The sequence below is a fragment of the Bufo gargarizans genome, chromosome 1 (assembly GCF_014858855.1).
Source record: "Bufo gargarizans isolate SCDJY-AF-19 chromosome 1, ASM1485885v1, whole genome shotgun sequence".
Classification (NCBI taxonomy): Eukaryota; Metazoa; Chordata; class Amphibia; order Anura; family Bufonidae; genus Bufo; species Bufo gargarizans.
This window is the reverse complement of record NC_058080.1, coordinates 143,607,314-143,624,190: the sequence shown is the minus strand read 5'-3', so window position 1 is coordinate 143,624,190 and position 16,877 is coordinate 143,607,314. Positions and strand designations below refer to the sequence as shown.

At 44.2% G+C, this 16,877-nt stretch overlaps 1 protein-coding gene across 5 annotated transcripts in view; it reads left to right on the top strand.

Annotated features, from left to right (window-relative positions):
* CLOCK (clock circadian regulator) overlaps positions 1–16,877 on the top strand; it is a 125,035-nt gene that overhangs the window by 71,226 nt on the left and 36,932 nt on the right. For all 5 annotated transcript variants that reach the window (XM_044299278.1, XM_044299271.1, XM_044299252.1 and 2 more), the window contains 6 exons: positions 467–587; positions 4,858–4,971; positions 5,367–5,485; positions 11,515–11,597; positions 12,494–12,600; positions 15,339–15,486. In XM_044299278.1, the coding sequence (XP_044155213.1) occupies positions 467–587; positions 4,858–4,971; positions 5,367–5,485; positions 11,515–11,597; positions 12,494–12,600; positions 15,339–15,486 (692 nt within the window). The remainder of the gene's footprint in view (positions 1–466; positions 588–4,857; positions 4,972–5,366; positions 5,486–11,514; positions 11,598–12,493; positions 12,601–15,338; positions 15,487–16,877) is intronic.

Below are 16,877 nucleotides of genomic sequence, written 5' to 3'. Positions count from 1 at the left end.
ATTTTTTTTGCGGCTGGTCGGGCATTCGTGCAGCTGCTCCATTCATTTCTATGGGGATTCCAGAGATAGGTGAGCGCTTTACTCTATCATCTCTGGGACTGTCATAGAAATGAATGGAGCGTCCACGCGCATGCTCGACGGCTGCTCCGTTCATTTCAGGGGTATGGGTCCCCCTGTTTTTGTGATCAGTGGGGGTCCCAGTGTTAGGACACCCAACGATCTAATAGTTATCCCCTACCGCTGTAGATAAGCGATAACTTAATCTAACCGATTACCCCTTTAAGGATTTCTCTCCAAGTAACCAAAGTCATCTACTTTATACAAATCTTAACGTGTCCTTGATAATGAACTTATAATAAAATCTGTCTGTGTGCGTTTACCTAGTAATGTTTCTGGACTAGACCTATATGTTCTGGCTTATTAAACTATATATTGGATTTTAACTATTTTATTTCTTCTCTTTCAGTCTGATCTTGTTGATCAGAGTATATTTAATTTTGTCCCCGAGGGGGAACATTCAGAAATCTATAAAATCTTGTCCTCGCGCATGGTGGAAAGTTCTTCTTTGGGCTCAGATTATCTGAAAAGTGAGTGTTTTCATCTCATATTCTGTCATTGTTTCCTTGTACACATCTAGGATTTTTATAAGTTGATATACGCTTACTGAAGCTGTAATGCTTCATATCTGTATGAAGTGATAGCCCAGCTTATTAACCAGTGACTGTAATAATCCCAGAGAGCAGGCAAACTGGTCTCCCGTGTACAGCGATCCAATGCACTGTAAAAAAGCCTACAGGGCAGTGCGCTTCTTGATGTGAGGGCTCCCCCTGCTGGCTGTAAAATTAACTGTGAGCCTGCAGTGTGTGAATTAATCCCTTTCTGTACTGACTGTGGCAGCAAGGGGTTAATTCACTTTTTTTCCCATAAAAAATAAATAAAAAATTTAAAAATGTATAAAAAAAGAAAGAAATGTTATGGCTATAGTTACTAGTTTTAGCAATAATATAGTAGACTACATGTATATCTACACACACACATTCCCCCCTTTTTTGTTAAATTAAAAAATAAAATATATTTATTAGTTTTACAAACCAAAAAGACAGGGTGGCATTAGCAGGAGGTGCTCAAACCCACATGCAGTCGTGCATATATACAGGGGAGCAAATCCTGCACTTGTGGCCCGTTGCTAATGACGATCCCCAGCAAAATGCATACGGTGGAGGATGCCCGCGGCGAACCAAAAGTACCACAATAGACATCTCACACAAGGTAACAAGTGCGGATGTCATAATCAATATAACAATATAACAAAACAATAACAAAGACAGGTGCACTCTGCAGTCTCACTAAACCCTCAAACTGATTTTAAAATTGAGAGATTAGTCAACATGTCCTACGGTGTAGAACATGTCTAATCCCGGGCACCACGTCAAGGTTTCTCGAGTAGCCCGGGACCTAACACTCTCCTACCTGAGCCGCCGTATCGGCGATACCAGGAGCCAGTGGGCAAATTACAGGAGCATGAGGCCGACACACAAACAGCTCACCAGTTACCTCCAGCATGTAACCATGCTTGCAATGGGAGGAGTCTGCGAGTTTTAGCAATAGTATAGCGGACTTTGTGTGTGTAAAATATACATACACATTTCATCCTTTATACTTTTCACAGTTTTTCCTTAAAGGGAACCTGTCACCTCCAAAAGTGATATAAAACTGCCAGCATTACCTTATAGCAGCCCCCAATCTGTAATTGATCGTGTGTGTGAGTCTATGCATACTTGTGAAAAACGCTTTTTTATTCTCCCTGAGCGCTCTGTTTGCAATGAGCTTGAAGTCAAGGGGGCAGCGGCCTCCTTGCTTCAAGTCAAGCAATGCCCGCCTCTTACCCGTCTCCTCCTGACTATGATTTACATATTTACCATTCCTTGGGATCATGCCAGTGTGGCGCCTGCACAATCCCGACTGGCATGATCCCAAGGAATGGTAAATATGTAAATCATAGTCAGGAGGAGACGGGTAAGAGGCGGGCATTGCTTGACTTGAAGCAAGGAGGCCGCTGCCCCCTTGACTTCAAGCTCATTGCAAACAGAGCGCTCAGGGAGAATAAAAGTGTTTTTCACAAGTATGGATTGACGAATTTCTGGCTCACACACACAATCAATTACAGACTGGGGGCTGCTATAAGGTAATGCTGGCAGTTTTATATCACTTTTGGAGGTGACCGGTTCCCTTTAATTATTATTTTTTATTATATCAGTCATCTGATGGCATAAAAGAAAGTCCAATTCCAGGTCTGCAGGTCCAGGACTCATTGCTCCCTGGTCTTCTTCCAGGCCCCGGTCTTCAATATGACCCGACGTCGCACAGCGTCAGGTCATAGTGCGCGCGTACGTGCTGTACGCTGCCAGGACACAGTGCACAGCAGGTCCTGGAAGAAGACCAGGTAGGGTGAGTAGAGACAGAGCAGTGCTTCCCTCACCACTCCCCGCTCCTCCTGCAAGCTGATGACCGATTCCATTTGAGGGGATAAAAGTGCATCTTCCAGTCTGGAAAATACGGTACTTGTTTGCAGTTAGATAGGCCCATTGCTAAAATGAAAAAAATGGTCCAGATAATTAAGGGGAAGTAAACACTCTATTTATAAAATAGCCTCTATTTATAAAATAAAGGGTTGTCCTATAGATATTAGATTATAGATGGATATTAATTTACTCTGTGAAATCGCATGAAACAGAACAAATTTCCAGTTGAAAGCAGTTGTTAATAATGCTCCTGTATGTAGATATTACAGTTGTATACTTGCTATGGCGCCCCCTGGTGCTCGTTCCAGGTCCACCTAATGTATCCATTGCTGATGATCACACTGTCCGGTTTCTCTTGTACACAGCAGCAAAGTGACTTCTGGTGTGCTGACTGGCTGGAGAAGTGACTACTGGCAGCACATTCATTTTGAGAGGGAATCAAAAGAACAGCAGGGGGCACCATAACAAGTGTGTATCAGCAATATCTTTACACAATAGCATTCTCAGATACACTTCCAATTGAAAGTGTGTTCCGCTTGGCGAGATCTAACAGAAATGTAATATTTCACAATATGTCACAAAACTTTTAAAGGCGTTGCTCAAGGTTAGGACAAAAAGAGCATGACAGCGTTCTTCCAAAAAAGATCACCCCTCCTGTCCAGCGGTTGTGTCTGGTATTTCAGCTCACCTCCACTGCCGTGAACTGAAGCTAAGCTGCAGAACCACACATAACCTGTTTTTGGAAGAAATCGGCCATGTTCTAGGGATATGCCCCCATTGTCTGAGATGGGAATACCCCTTTAAAAGGGAACCTGTCATCAACCTTGTGCTGCTCATACTAAAGGTAGAATAAAGTAGAGACAGGTGAGATGATTTCAGAGGGCTGTCATTTAAAAGTTAAAAGTAAGTGGTTGCTGAGAACCAACATCACAATCATTGCAGACTGGGCCTGGAAAAGAGTCCTGGCCCCCTGAGAAGAGTCCTGGTTATTCATGAATTCCTGCTCTCCTGCCCACCTGCTGATGTCTTCTACCGAGTTTTCTCCCTTTCTCTCCAGGAGAAATCTACCAATCACCAGCAGATGGTTAGGGAGAGCAGGAGATTAGGAATAACCAGGACTCTTCTCAAGTAGATTTGACTTTTTTCCAGGCCTGGGCTGCAGTGATTATGATGCTGGTTCTCAGCAACCACTTACTTTTAGCTCATGAACTACTAAAGTGAAACTATTCCCATGTAGAACATAACACCTCCTTCCCTGATGTACCTTCCATTCGGCGCTTCTTGTTTTCTATCTTGGGAAAATCATCTTTGTATGACACGCAAATTAGGCAGTAAGGCGCCCAGAGGGGCGTTATTTTCGGTCAATGATGCACAGGAATGCTCCCATCCAGTGCCCAGGCCCGCCCTCCAGCAGAGCCCAAGCACATCTCATCAGCGCCGTTGCCACCCCTCCCCCCACTAAGTCACTGACGCAAGGTAACGCTGCCCACACTTGCCTTCAGCTTCACAGAGAAATATTGCGTAGGCACAGTACCGAAGACTGCCTGCACGCTTCATGTCATGCTGAGGGCATCAGCCTCAAATGTGTCACTGGGCATGTGCCTGTGCGAGATTTCTCTGTGAAGCTGAAGGCAAGTGTGAGTGGCATTACCTCGCTTCAGTGAGATAGCGGGGGAGGGGTGGCAGTGGCGCTGATGGGGATGTGGAGTCTCGGCCCAGGAGAGGCATGCTTGGGTGTGCTAGAGGGGACGGGCCTGGGCACTGCATGGGCACCACTGAAAGAAAATAACGCCCCTCTGGGCACCTTACTGCCTAATTTGCATATCATACAAAGATGATCTTCGCAAGATAGAAAATAAGAAATGCTTAATCGAAGGTACATCAGAGAAGGAGGTGTTATGTTCTACATGGGAATAGTTGTACTTTAATAGTAATAATCCATGTGACAGATACCTAAAAGTAATCTAGCGTGGCAGGAAATAGAGTAATGACAGGAGACACATTTATCTGGATAGGTACATTTAATGAGGTGACCATGTGCACCATTTCTGGTTGTTACAGTGGTCAGCTGATTACAGATAAGGGTAAGAGGAGCTAACCAAAACTATTGCCCACCCCCACCCCCACAATACATCTCAATGTTACTTAGCTTGACCCCTCCACTTGAGTAAACCACCCGTAAACCACATTCACTTCAAAGAGGACCTATAAAATATTTTTTCCTAGTTTTCTGTTGTCCAAACTTGGGGTGTGTCTTATAGTTAAGTGCGTCTTATAAAGCGAAAAATATGGGGTATCCTCAACCTTTCAGGCATTTTCTGTCCCTTTCTTTCAGCAAAGAATGAACTTGAATTCTGCTGCCACATGTTGCGAGGAACCGTGGACCCAGAAGAACCAGCCACATATGAATTTGTAAAATGCATTGGAAACTTCAAGTCCTTAAACAATGGTAACTTACATTTACAGTATGCATCATGGACACATCTCGATGTATATTTACAGTGGATTGTGCGATAGTGTGTGATTTTTACTAAGACACCGGGAGACCTTTGTGTCTGAGGATGACATTATTTTTACTTTGAACAGAGGGTTTCTGTTAAGGGGACAACCTCCTTTCAAAGGAAAACTAGTGGGACACTCAGCAGTGCTCATTGGAGAGGCTCCAAGCGGCCGTTTGTTTCCCATTTTACTGACTACTATGAGTGTGCCATACTGGGAGTCCATCTTTCCGGCTAAGATGATGGAGGTTCTGAGCACACCGTCATCCCTTTTGACGTTCATATGCTCTAGTTGATAGGTTTGTGCAGTTACATCCTCTAACCTTTCTTTCCTTTCTTAATTTAGTGTCGAATTCAACACACAATGGCTTTGATGGGACGTTACAGAGATCGCTCAGGCCCACATACGAGGACCGAATCTGCTTTGTAGCTACTGTGCGGCTGGCTACACCTCAGTTCATTAAGGTATGTCTTCTTTTGCTGGGGAAGGGGGGGTTCACAGTTATTTATTTTTTTGCGCAAACATGTTAGCTGTAGGTCAATAAGACATTCTGAAACGCACAATTATTATTTTTTTTCTGGTGTTTTTCACTTTGCATTTTAAGTCTAACATTCAAAATGCAGCATTCTCTGGGTATAGACTTTTCTATAAAGAAAAAAAAACATTTGAAAGTGCAACAAAAAAAATAAAAGGGTGTGAAGGAAGCCTTAGGATACAGGTGCAGGTCAACATGCAGAAAATCCACATGCATCTCTGCGTGGATTTCTGTGCATTTCTGCATCCAAACAGCACCAAAACCCGCAATAGATAATAGCAGGTTTTGGTGCGGAGTTGATACTGTTTGGGCGCAAATCTCGCCCATCATTTGAAATGCGCAGTTAAAGGGAGTCTGTCACCACATTTTAGCATGTTAGACCGTTAAAATAGGGTTATGTGATCCAGCCAGAACATAAAAACGGTACCTTTGTGGTAGAAAACGGACTTTTCAATTTGCCGAAAACGAAGTTATAAGATTATCTTCTGAGCCCTCTCAAGTGCCCAGGGCGGTCTCTCAATCCTCGGAGCCCCAGGCAGGCACCTCCTAAACGGCTGATAACTCCGCCCTCCGTGCGCCTCTGCCCGCCCGTTTACTCCCCTCCCCTTTCCCTTTCCACTGCGGCTGTGCGGTACAAATCGTAGCGGGCGCATGCGCAATGCGATGCCCGCTCCTGGCAGGGCATCGCAATACCTATTGCGCATGGCCGGCTAATCCTGCAGATTTCGCGCCGTTTAGCCGGCGCATGCGCAATAGGTATTGCGATGCCCTGCCAGGAGCGGGCATCGCATTGCGCATGCGCCCGCTATGATTTGTACCGCACAGCCGCAGTGGAAAGGGACAGGGGAGTAAACGGGCGGGCAGAGGCGCACGGAGGGCGGAGTTATCAGCCGTTTAGGAGGTGCCTGCCTGGGGCTCCGAGGATTGAGAGACCGCCCTGGGCACTTGAGAGGGCTCAGAAGATAATCTTATAACTTCGTTTTCGGCAAATTGAAAAGTCCGTTTTCTACCACAAAGGTACCGTTTTTATGTTCTGGCTGGATCACATAACCCTATTTTAACGGTCTAACATGCTAAAATGTGGTGACAGACTCCCTTTAAGGCTAGTTTCACACTTCCGTTAGTGGTTCCAGCAGAGACCGCCTGCCCCATTGACTATAATAGGGACCGGCGGAGATCCAGCTGCAACCCGGCAAATATGCCATTATTCAGCCGGACAAAAACCACTGCAAGCCAGAAGTGGATTCATGAGAAATTAGAAACTTAAAGGACGGAATTATATTTATCCTACCGACTTGTCACACTTCTGGCTTTCTCTGGAAAGGCCTCACCCACATGGTGGATTCTGCACCCAAAACTGCGGGATGGCTGCCTGGTGGCAGTCTCCCATCGCGTTTTTTGGACTCTACACTTTGATCATGGCGAATCAGCCGCATCTTTAGCCACCTTCAGTTAAAATGGTGTTAGCACGGAAAACAATGGGAGGCTGTTTCTGTGTGGATTCTGCTATGGAACGTCCAACCAGGACAAAATCCACCCCGTGACCTTGAATCAGTTCTCTAGTTTTATAATTTTTTTTTTTTTTATCTTCCCAGAGTACCCCAAACACTGCATATTTTTGCCTCATGTACTTGTTTTTCATGCCTGTGCTTTCTTCTTCCTTTTTTTCTGTAACCTCCTGTTTTTATCAGCTTCCTAACCAAACCCAGCATGCTTTGCTCAGTAATGTTTCCTTGGACTTGCTCTGCATAGCTAACACGGAGAGGGGAGGTGTAGGGGCATAATACTGCAGAGGCAGAAGTCATGTACCACAAGCCCCAGTAGATGTTGCTAATCGGTGGGTCAAGCCTGCTGCTCTTCCTGTTCGCCCTTGCAGATAGGTAGGATGTTTGAGCAGTGCACATGTGTTCAATGTACAGTATGTATGTGAGCTTTCCTAGCATTTAAAGGGAAAGTCCACTTTCAGAGCATTTGTTTAAAGGGAACCTGTCACCTGGATTTTGGGTATAGAGCTGGGGACATGGGTTGCTAGATGGCCGCTAGCACATCCGCAATACCCAGTCCCCATATCTCTGTGTGCTTTTATTGTGTAAAAAAACACAATTTGATACATATGCAAATTATCCTGAGATGAGTCAGAGCTTGAAAATATGACTCTACTCTGGTCACACAAGTAAGATATGACTCTTTTATATTAATTTGCATAAAAGGCGGGAAGTACAAAAATGCATAATAGTTTATTGAATTCGTCTGCAAATGAAATTAAAAGTATAATTTATATGTTAAGGGTAACAAAATGAACATTTAGAAACGCTCAGTGAGGGTAGCAGTGTAGAGGTGACAGGTTCCCTTTAAGTGCATCTAAAAGGAAACACATTAGGGGCGTGGCCTGGTCGGGCATGTGAGAGGACTCAGCACTGAGAGACTCCTGTCCTGCCTTCCTGTAATCCTCCATCAGTCTGCAGCGCTACTTACCGCTTCTACAGACCCTGGGCAGCTTCCCTGAGCTGTGTGGTTCCCCCCTGTGCCAGAATGACTCGCACTGGGAAGAAGGAGAGGGATCAGAGAGACGTCGGGCCTCCGGCAACCCCAAAACAAGATGGCGCTGCAGCGGAAGTAGCAGCCCACCTGGGTAAATACGCTCACTCTGTGCCCCCTCCGACACTATGGTAGCGGTCGACACCTCTGTACACCCCTTAGGGGAGCCCATGTCAAACCCTTCTGGAGTCTCTGAAAAGGTCCACTTGGCCCCCAAAATGGCAGCCTTACAATCAGCAGGGGGAAAGGTTATACAGGAAAACGCCCCATCCTGTGAAGTACCAATTAAACTTAGAGTTGGAGCACTCTGTTACTACTGGAGATGAGCCCACCATTAAAGATATCCTCGCTGCTGTACAGGACTGCAGCGGTTCACTGACTATTCTTAATACACATATGGGCAGTCTGCAAGAGAACTGTCTCCCTCATCAGGCAAGACCTCAGGCAGGTGAATGAGAGGATCAAAGAGGTGGAAGATAGAGTGAGCACTGTTGAGGATCAGCTACCCCCCAGTGAAGAGGGATCTCGGCAGAATTTTACATAATGTGTCTGTTAATGTCCAAAACTGACGACCTAGAAAACAGGTCGCACAGAAATAATCTCAGGCTGAGGGATCTGACCCAGTGGTGTTTTTCGAAGACTGGGTGACCCTTAAATTCGGCAAGAACGCTTTGTCTCGTGTGTTTGCCATCGAAAGAGTACATTGGGTGCCATTCCGCGCTTAGCCACCAGGGGCCCCCCTCGTCCAGTCCTGATGAAGCTGCTGCACGTCAGGGACAGAGAAGGCCAGGGATCATCCTGATCTACTAATATAATGGAAATAAAATATCTATCTTTCCGGGTTTTTCCGCTGAGGTCCAGCGCAGAAGAGTGAAATTCCAGGATGTCAAACACCGCCTACAGGACTTAAAGATTCCCTACTAAGCTGTACCCTGCTAAGCTGCGGGTGGCAGCGCATGGAGAAGTTTGTATATTTGAAACACTGTTGGATGTGGCGCAGTGGTTGGAAACCAACGAACGCTCCCTCAAAGCTTCGGCGAGCACATGCTGAATAAGTCTCCTACAAATACATGGGACTCGTCCGTTAAGTGCAATATATATTTTTTACTTAGTTATTGCAGTTTCTCTCTTTAGTGTTAGACCTCTTAGGCCTCTGTAATAATACTTACTATTGGTTCCCAAGAGGTAGTGCACTTTTACTAGAGTGTATACGTCTGTTTTAGGCCACTCTGTTGAGAGGACGCACTTTACATAGTACATAATTCGCTTGTATGTTGCACACTGCAGACTGTACGGTCTAGGAGGCAGGTTAGAGAAGCAACCTTGCTCAATGTTTATTCAAAATATGTTTTTGATAGGGTTTTTTTGCTGGTGCCCGGCTACAGGGATGTTTTTTGCCCCATATATTTTCTTTTTGTAAAAATGTTTATTGAACACATTTCTGGAAAATGTCTTTGTTTAAACTGTTTGTCTGGGTTTGGGGATTGGGTGGGTTTAGCGGTGAGGCTACTTTCACACTTGCGTTCGGAGCGGATCCGTCTGGTGTCTGCACAGACGGATCCGCACCTATAATGCAAACGCTTAGATCCGTTCAAAACGGATCCGTTTGCATTACCATGAACAAAAAAAAAAAATATTTTTATTTTTTTTTGTTCATGATGGTGCAAACGGAATCGTTTTGACTTTACATTGAAAGTCAATGGGGGACGGATCCGTTTGAAAATTGAGCCATACTGTGTCAACTTCAAACGGATCCGTCCCCATTGACTTACATTGTAAGTCTGGACGGATCCGTTTGCCTCCGCACGGCCAGGCGGACACCCGAACGCTGCAAGTTGCGTTCAGGTGTCCGCCTGCTGAGCGGAGCGGAGGACAAACGGTGCCAGACTGAGGCATTCTGAGCGGATCCGCATCCACTCAGAATGCATTAGGGCTGGACGGATCCGTTCCGGGGCCGCTTGTGAGAGCCTTCAAACGGAACTCACAAGCGGAGCACCCGAACGCAGGTGTGAAAGTAGCCTGAGACGGTTACACTGATAATCTGGTTATGGATGGAGCGATGGTCAGAGCACCAGAGTTCCCGAGATACTTATCCTGGCATGTCTTATTACCATGGCTGACAAACTTAGAATTGTAGGATGGAATCTTAGGGGACAGAGAGAGGCAGCAAAACGTGCTGCGGTGTTTCTTGCGCTGCAGCATTGTCAGCCCGCAGTGATATGCCTGTCAGAGATGCATCTGGTTCCCAACACTACTCGCTTGCTACACAAATCATGGTTGGGCCACTCGTATCACTCGACACTCTCCACACATTCTGGGGGAAGGGAAGTGTTCTTATTCACAAATCTCTGCCATTTACATGTCACTCGTCCCGTGTAGATATGTGTGCCTGTATTGTACTTGATAGCACTTCTCCTTTATCCTTGTCGCAGTATATATTCCTCCCCCTATGGTAAATTTCTGAAAGAGGTAATGGCCTATGTTTAGGAGCTCCCTCAGTGTCCCATTTTAATAATTGGTGATTTCAATACTTGCCCGTCCACAAGGTTGGACAGGATGGGGGCATTGGGTGCAGCTAGAGACACTAACTTTGCCACAGTACTACGAGAGATAGATTTCCACCATATCTGGTGAGTGAGAAATCCGGACATACGCAGATTCTCCTTTTTCTCCAGCTCTCATCACCCTCTCTCTAGGATTGTCCTAGCTATAGGGTCCCTGGATATGTTGTCTTTGGTAGTGGATGCTACATACCTGCCGAGAAGTCTATCTGACCACTCCACTATTCACGTGGTTCTTAAATTATGTGAAAGGAGACCTTTTTATGTTGGTACATGGAGGATCAGCCCTTTTGGCTGCAGCTGGTGGATGGTGGGGAGGGTATCCATCTGAAAGGGTATATTTTTGTTTCTTTTGCTTACGCTATTGAAATTTGGATGTCAATTATTAAAATAAGTCTTGACAATTTTCTGAATTTGTTCTGTATTTTGAATACTTGTTTAATAAAAACGATCAAAAAAAGAAAAATAGGCAACTTTGCAGTGTGTTCATTTAAAGTATCCCATGATTTGCATGTGAGTAAATGTCCAGTGTTTGCACACTGTACCCATGGGCAGCAGGGGGGCTTCAGCACGGTAAGGCCAAGGCCTCTTTCAGGTCAGTGGTTTCTGTCAGCCAAAACCAGGTGCTGGTCAGAAACACGGGACCTGAGAAAATCTCTCCATTCTACATTATCTTGGTTGAGGCTCACAATCGCTGATGAAAATCGCTGTTAAAACCCTGACATGTGAAAGAGGCCTTACTATGTCAGTACACGTCATTTCCGAAATTTTTTCACAAAGAGGAGAACTGACAAATAGGTCCTACTTGTAATTATTTGATACTGACTATTTTCATTGTGTTTTCTGTCTCTCACCCCAGGAAATGTGCACTGTGGAGGAACCTAATGAGGAGTTCACCTCAAGACACAGCTTGGAATGGAAGTTCCTCTTCCTAGATCACAGGTAGGTTAGTTGGGAGCCTGTGAGTTGCTGCAGGATGAGCGGCCTCTTTTAGGTGCTTGGCATCGTTCCTTAATCAGCATGTTATATAGGCAGTGTACCATTTGCTATAAAATAATAAGAATATGTACTGTTCCCTGGCAGTACTCTCCCCATTCCCTGAGTCATTTGCTTTATTCTCACAACCCCTCTACAAACCTACTTGATACGTAACCTTTTTTCTCTGCAGAACCTGATGTTCGATGAGAAGCTCTTGTCCCTTGCCCATTGTGCTTTTCTTAATTATGTACACTATGGTTACATAAATATTTCTAAGCCAATATTCAATTTAGAACATAATTCGGGTTTTAACAATCTTCCGTACCATGTGACTGATCCATTCTCTATTAATGTATGAATGGTAAACATTAAATTCAGGAAAATACTTATTTAGTGGTGCATTCAATGGTAAATCATAGCGACAAAACAATGGTTCTCATTCTATTACAGTTGGATAATCAATATATATGTTGATATTGCTGTCTGCACATTACGGCAATATACCGTACCTTAGAAAAATGTTTGAAAATATTCTGTTATTTGAAATTTTTTGTTTTGCCATGTTTAGCTCTGCTAACATGGAAGTTGAAGCCTTTAGCTGTGTGTGTGTGTGTGTGTTAGTTTTTTATGCTGTTTATTGGCACCATCAACTTGCAGTATGCTCCATTCATTTCAGTATGGGACAGAGTAACAGAAGACTTGAATTACTGCAGTCCTTTACTTCCTCCCTGCTAGGGAGCTAGAATAAGTTGAATAGCTTGGACAAACACATTTACAAGACATTTGTGTGTCTGTAGAAGGTACTTTTTATAATGTATGATGTCTTCTCAAAACACATTGCTGATGTCTTCTTTCTTTAGAGCTCCTCCAATAATTGGATACTTGCCTTTTGAGGTGCTGGGCACTTCAGGCTATGATTACTATCATGTGGACGACTTGGAGAATCTTGCAAAATGTCATCAACATTGTAAGTGGCTTGGGACTGTTTTATAGATAACTAGTTCTGACTAGTTTGAGATTTATTTTCAAAGACAGTGGCATGGGTTGTATGGCCAAGTTTGCAAGTTATAATGAACTGATTTCTGAGATCCGACGGTTGGGACCACCAATTCAGAGCCCTGCTACTCCATTCATTCTCTATAGGACCACCGGGGATAGCCAAGTACAGCACTAAGCTATGCTGCTCCATCAAACTTGGAGAACAGTGGACCCCCATTCTCAGGAATGTGGGGGTCCCAGGAGTCATATCCCCACTGATCAGTTAGTTAATCCCTATCCTTTGGTGCTGTCCGAGATGTGTATTTTTTGCAAACAGCAAGGTCATAAAAATTATAAAAAAACGATGTACCTTCCCATCTCATGTCGTATTCCATTGAGACTAGTGATTGACTGCAGCGGTCATGAGCAGTATATATATGGCATGTTATGGCTGCAGCCAGTACATTGTCATGGGCAGAAATATCATTTTTTATTATTATAACAGTACCCATTTGTTAAAAAAATTCTGACAGCCCCTTTAATGAGCTTGAGCCCTGTGCAAGTTAACCTGCCCTGTAGTAGTAATCCTTTAATCCAATGCTCCATGGTCCAGAATTCTTAGTTTGGGTTTATACATTGTGGATGAGTTGTGATGAAAACTGGAACAAAAAACACTTTGTACATTTTTTTTTTTTTACTGTGATTGCTGCAACTTTGCGATGTGAAATCTGCCGATGAGGTTTTTAAGGTAAAAACATGTATCAAAGCTGCATCAAGGACAATTGCTGCCTCTTAAAGGGAGTCGTCTACTTTTAGCACTTTATACCGCTCATATTGCTTCATTTCGAAGTTGCACCTCATTTAAACAGTACCTTTATTGTAACAATATGCTAATTAGGGATTCCAAGTTCCCAGGGGCAGCATTATGGCCGCAAGTTCCCAGGCCCCTCGCCGGATGTGCCCGCCTAACCACTCCCTTTGTAGCCCTCTGACCCGCCCTTCCCTCTTTGTTCATCATCCTCTTCTTGCCCCTGACACCTTGCGCCTGCACTGTCCACCGCCGAACTAGAGCAGGGTGGACCAGAGGAATGCAAGGCAGGCACATTGGTGAGGGGCCTGGGCACTTGAGTCCATAACGCCACCCCTGGGCACTTGTGAGACCTAATTGGCATATTGTTATAAACACGTTTTTTCAGCTTCTCTATGTGGGATCTATACAATAAAGCCTCATTCACACGTCAGCGTTTTGGTCAGTGATTTCCATCAGTGATTTTGAGCCAAAACCAGGTACGTCTCTAAACACAGAACCAGGTGCAGATCTTTACCTTATACCTTATGTCTGTGGAGGCTCCAATCCTGGTTTTGGCTCACAATCACTGATGGAAATCACTGACCAAATAACTGACGTGTGAATGAGGCATAAATGTACTGTTTAAATGAGGGTGCAATAACGATAAATGAGCTGTCTAGAATGCTAAAAGTAGATGACAGACTCCCTTTAAAACCAAGTTCTTTTTGCAATGCGGTTTTCTCCCACAACATGTCCACAATGTGGAACTCAGTCTTTCTAATCCAGCATTTTTCCCATTGCCAGACTGGCTGGATATAGCCCAGTAGATCTGCACACTCGTACTTCGAGATGGAATTAGTGTCCATGCATCAGGACTTACCACAAGTATTCATTCTGTGGGATATTCTCAAATCCTGACCAGTAGGTGGGCCCTGAGGACTGGAGTTAAGAAACCCTGGTCTATTTGATGTAATTGAATAATGAAGGACAACGGCAGCACTCACCGGTACTTGTAGAGTGGTTTCTTTTATTCCAACGTGATGAAAGGTAGGGACTTACACATACATGTGTGCATCAGCAGGACAAGGTGACGGCCGTTTCGCACCTAAGTGCTTCGTCGGGCCTATAATCAAGCTGTGAATTTCACCTGCTTTTAAAAGCCTGATATGACGCGCTTCTCTCTGCGCCGCCCAGGCATTGCGCTCACCTGGCGCCTACCTGTGCGTCACGGAGGGAGAGCTGCGTCACTGTGTGAATGAACTATTACATTAAAATAATAATACAGATAAACTTGCAATAAACAAAGCATAATCAACGGCATTTACAAAAAGACGGCGGCGCAGAGAGAATCGCGTCATAGCAGGCTTTTAAAAGCAGGTGAAATTCACCGCTTGATTATAGGCCCGACGAAGCACTTAGGTGCGAAACGGCCATCGCCTTGTCCTGCTGATGCACACATGTATGCAAGTCTGCTCCCTACCTTTCATCATGTTGGGATAAAGAAACCACTCTGCAAGTACCAGTGAGTGCCGCCCTTGTCTGTCATTATTCAAGTGTATGATAATAGTAACAATTTGGTTACATGTTGGGCTGAGCACCACTGATGGAGTATATGCAGTATATGGATAATACCCTGCTAAGCACTCCGGTGAACAACACCTTCAGAAGGGACTCATCCAGTTATTGCAGTGCCACTCTGACTAGCTCTATAACCTCCATCTATTTGATGTAATGCCTCTCCAGTTGTTGTGAAACTATAACTCCCAGCATGTGTTCCTTGAACTCCAGCAGAAGTGAATGGGGCATGCTAGGAGTTGTAGTTTCGCAGCAAGAGTAAAGACCCCTGACTTAGATAATAGTGACAGCATAGTCGGTCAGTACTAACTAGATGATTCACTGGTTTAATTGTTTTTCTCTGTATTTGTTTTCTTTTCTAGTAATGCAGTATGGGAAAGGAAAGTCTTGTTACTATAGGTTCCTGACAAAGGGACAACAGTGGATTTGGCTGCAGACTCGATATTATATCACCTACCATCAGTGGAATTCCAGACCAGAGTTCATTGTGTGCACACATACTGTCGTAAGGTAAGAGCACTGAATTCCTGTCCTACATCCAGACAGTGTCTACTTGTGTCTGTACATGTTTTACTTCTCTGTTGTTCAGCCCATGAATATTCAATGTGTGTGCTATTGTTGGTTAAAGAACACCATCCCAAATGGAGATGTTAGGATTTGTATTAACCGCTACACACAATCTGGAGATGGTGAATATTTTATCTGTATGAGACAGGATGTCTCACTTTGCAGATTTCAAGTGGATTGATGATTCAATATAACTGTATGAAACTACAGGGTGGGCCATTTATATGGATACACCTTAATAAAATGGGAATGGTTGGTGATATTAACTTCCTGTTTGTGGCACATTAGTATATGTGAGGGGGGAAACTTTTCAAGATGGGTGGTGACCATGGCGGCCATTTTGAAGTCGGCTATTTTGAATCCAACTTTTGTTTTTTCAATAGGAAGAGGGTCATGTGACACATTAAACTTATTGGGAATTTCACAAGAAAAACAATGGTTTTAACGTAACTTTATTCTTTCATGAGTTATTTACAAGTTTCTGACCACATATAAAATGTGTTCAATGTGCTGCCCATTGTGTTGGATTGTCAATGCAACCCTCTTCTCCCACTCTTCACACACTGATAGCAACACCGCAGGAGAAATGCTAGCACAGGCTTCCAGTATCCATAGTTTCAGGTGCTGCACATCTCGTATCTTCGCAGCATAGACAATTGCCTTCAGATGACCCCAAAGATAAAAGTCTAAGGGGGTCAGATCGGGAGACCTTGGGGGCCATTCAACTGACCCACGGCGTCACCAGACATCAACACAATTTCTATCCGCTCCGCACGTGTTAACCTCGGCGACATGTCAATGGCTGTAAACAATGAGAAACTTGTAAATAACTCATGAAAGAATAAAGTTACGTTAAAACAAAGCACACCATTGTTTTTCTTGTGAAATTCCCAATAAGTTTGATGTGTCACATGACCCTCTTCCTATTGAAAAAACAAAAGTTGGATTCAAAATGGCCGACTTCAAAATGGCGCCATGGTCACCACCCATCTTGAAGTTTCACCCCTCACATATACTAATGTGCCACAAACAGGAAGTTAATATCACCAACCATTCCCATTTTATTAAGGTGTATCATTATAAACGGCCCACCCTGTATAATGTGCAAGTTGTTGTTTTTTCTCCCCAAATCAAAATGTACTTGTGTACAACTGTTATTGTGTTGGGACGCTTAGACTAAAATCTGTGTATATGTGTAACGAGATCCACGGTATGAGCGTGTATTTTTAGTCGCACCTGACGATCAGTTGCTCAAAGTGGTAATGAGTGGCATGGCCGGAAGACCACGGCAGCGGACATGTAACTTATGAGATCCCAGACCTACAGGCACTTTA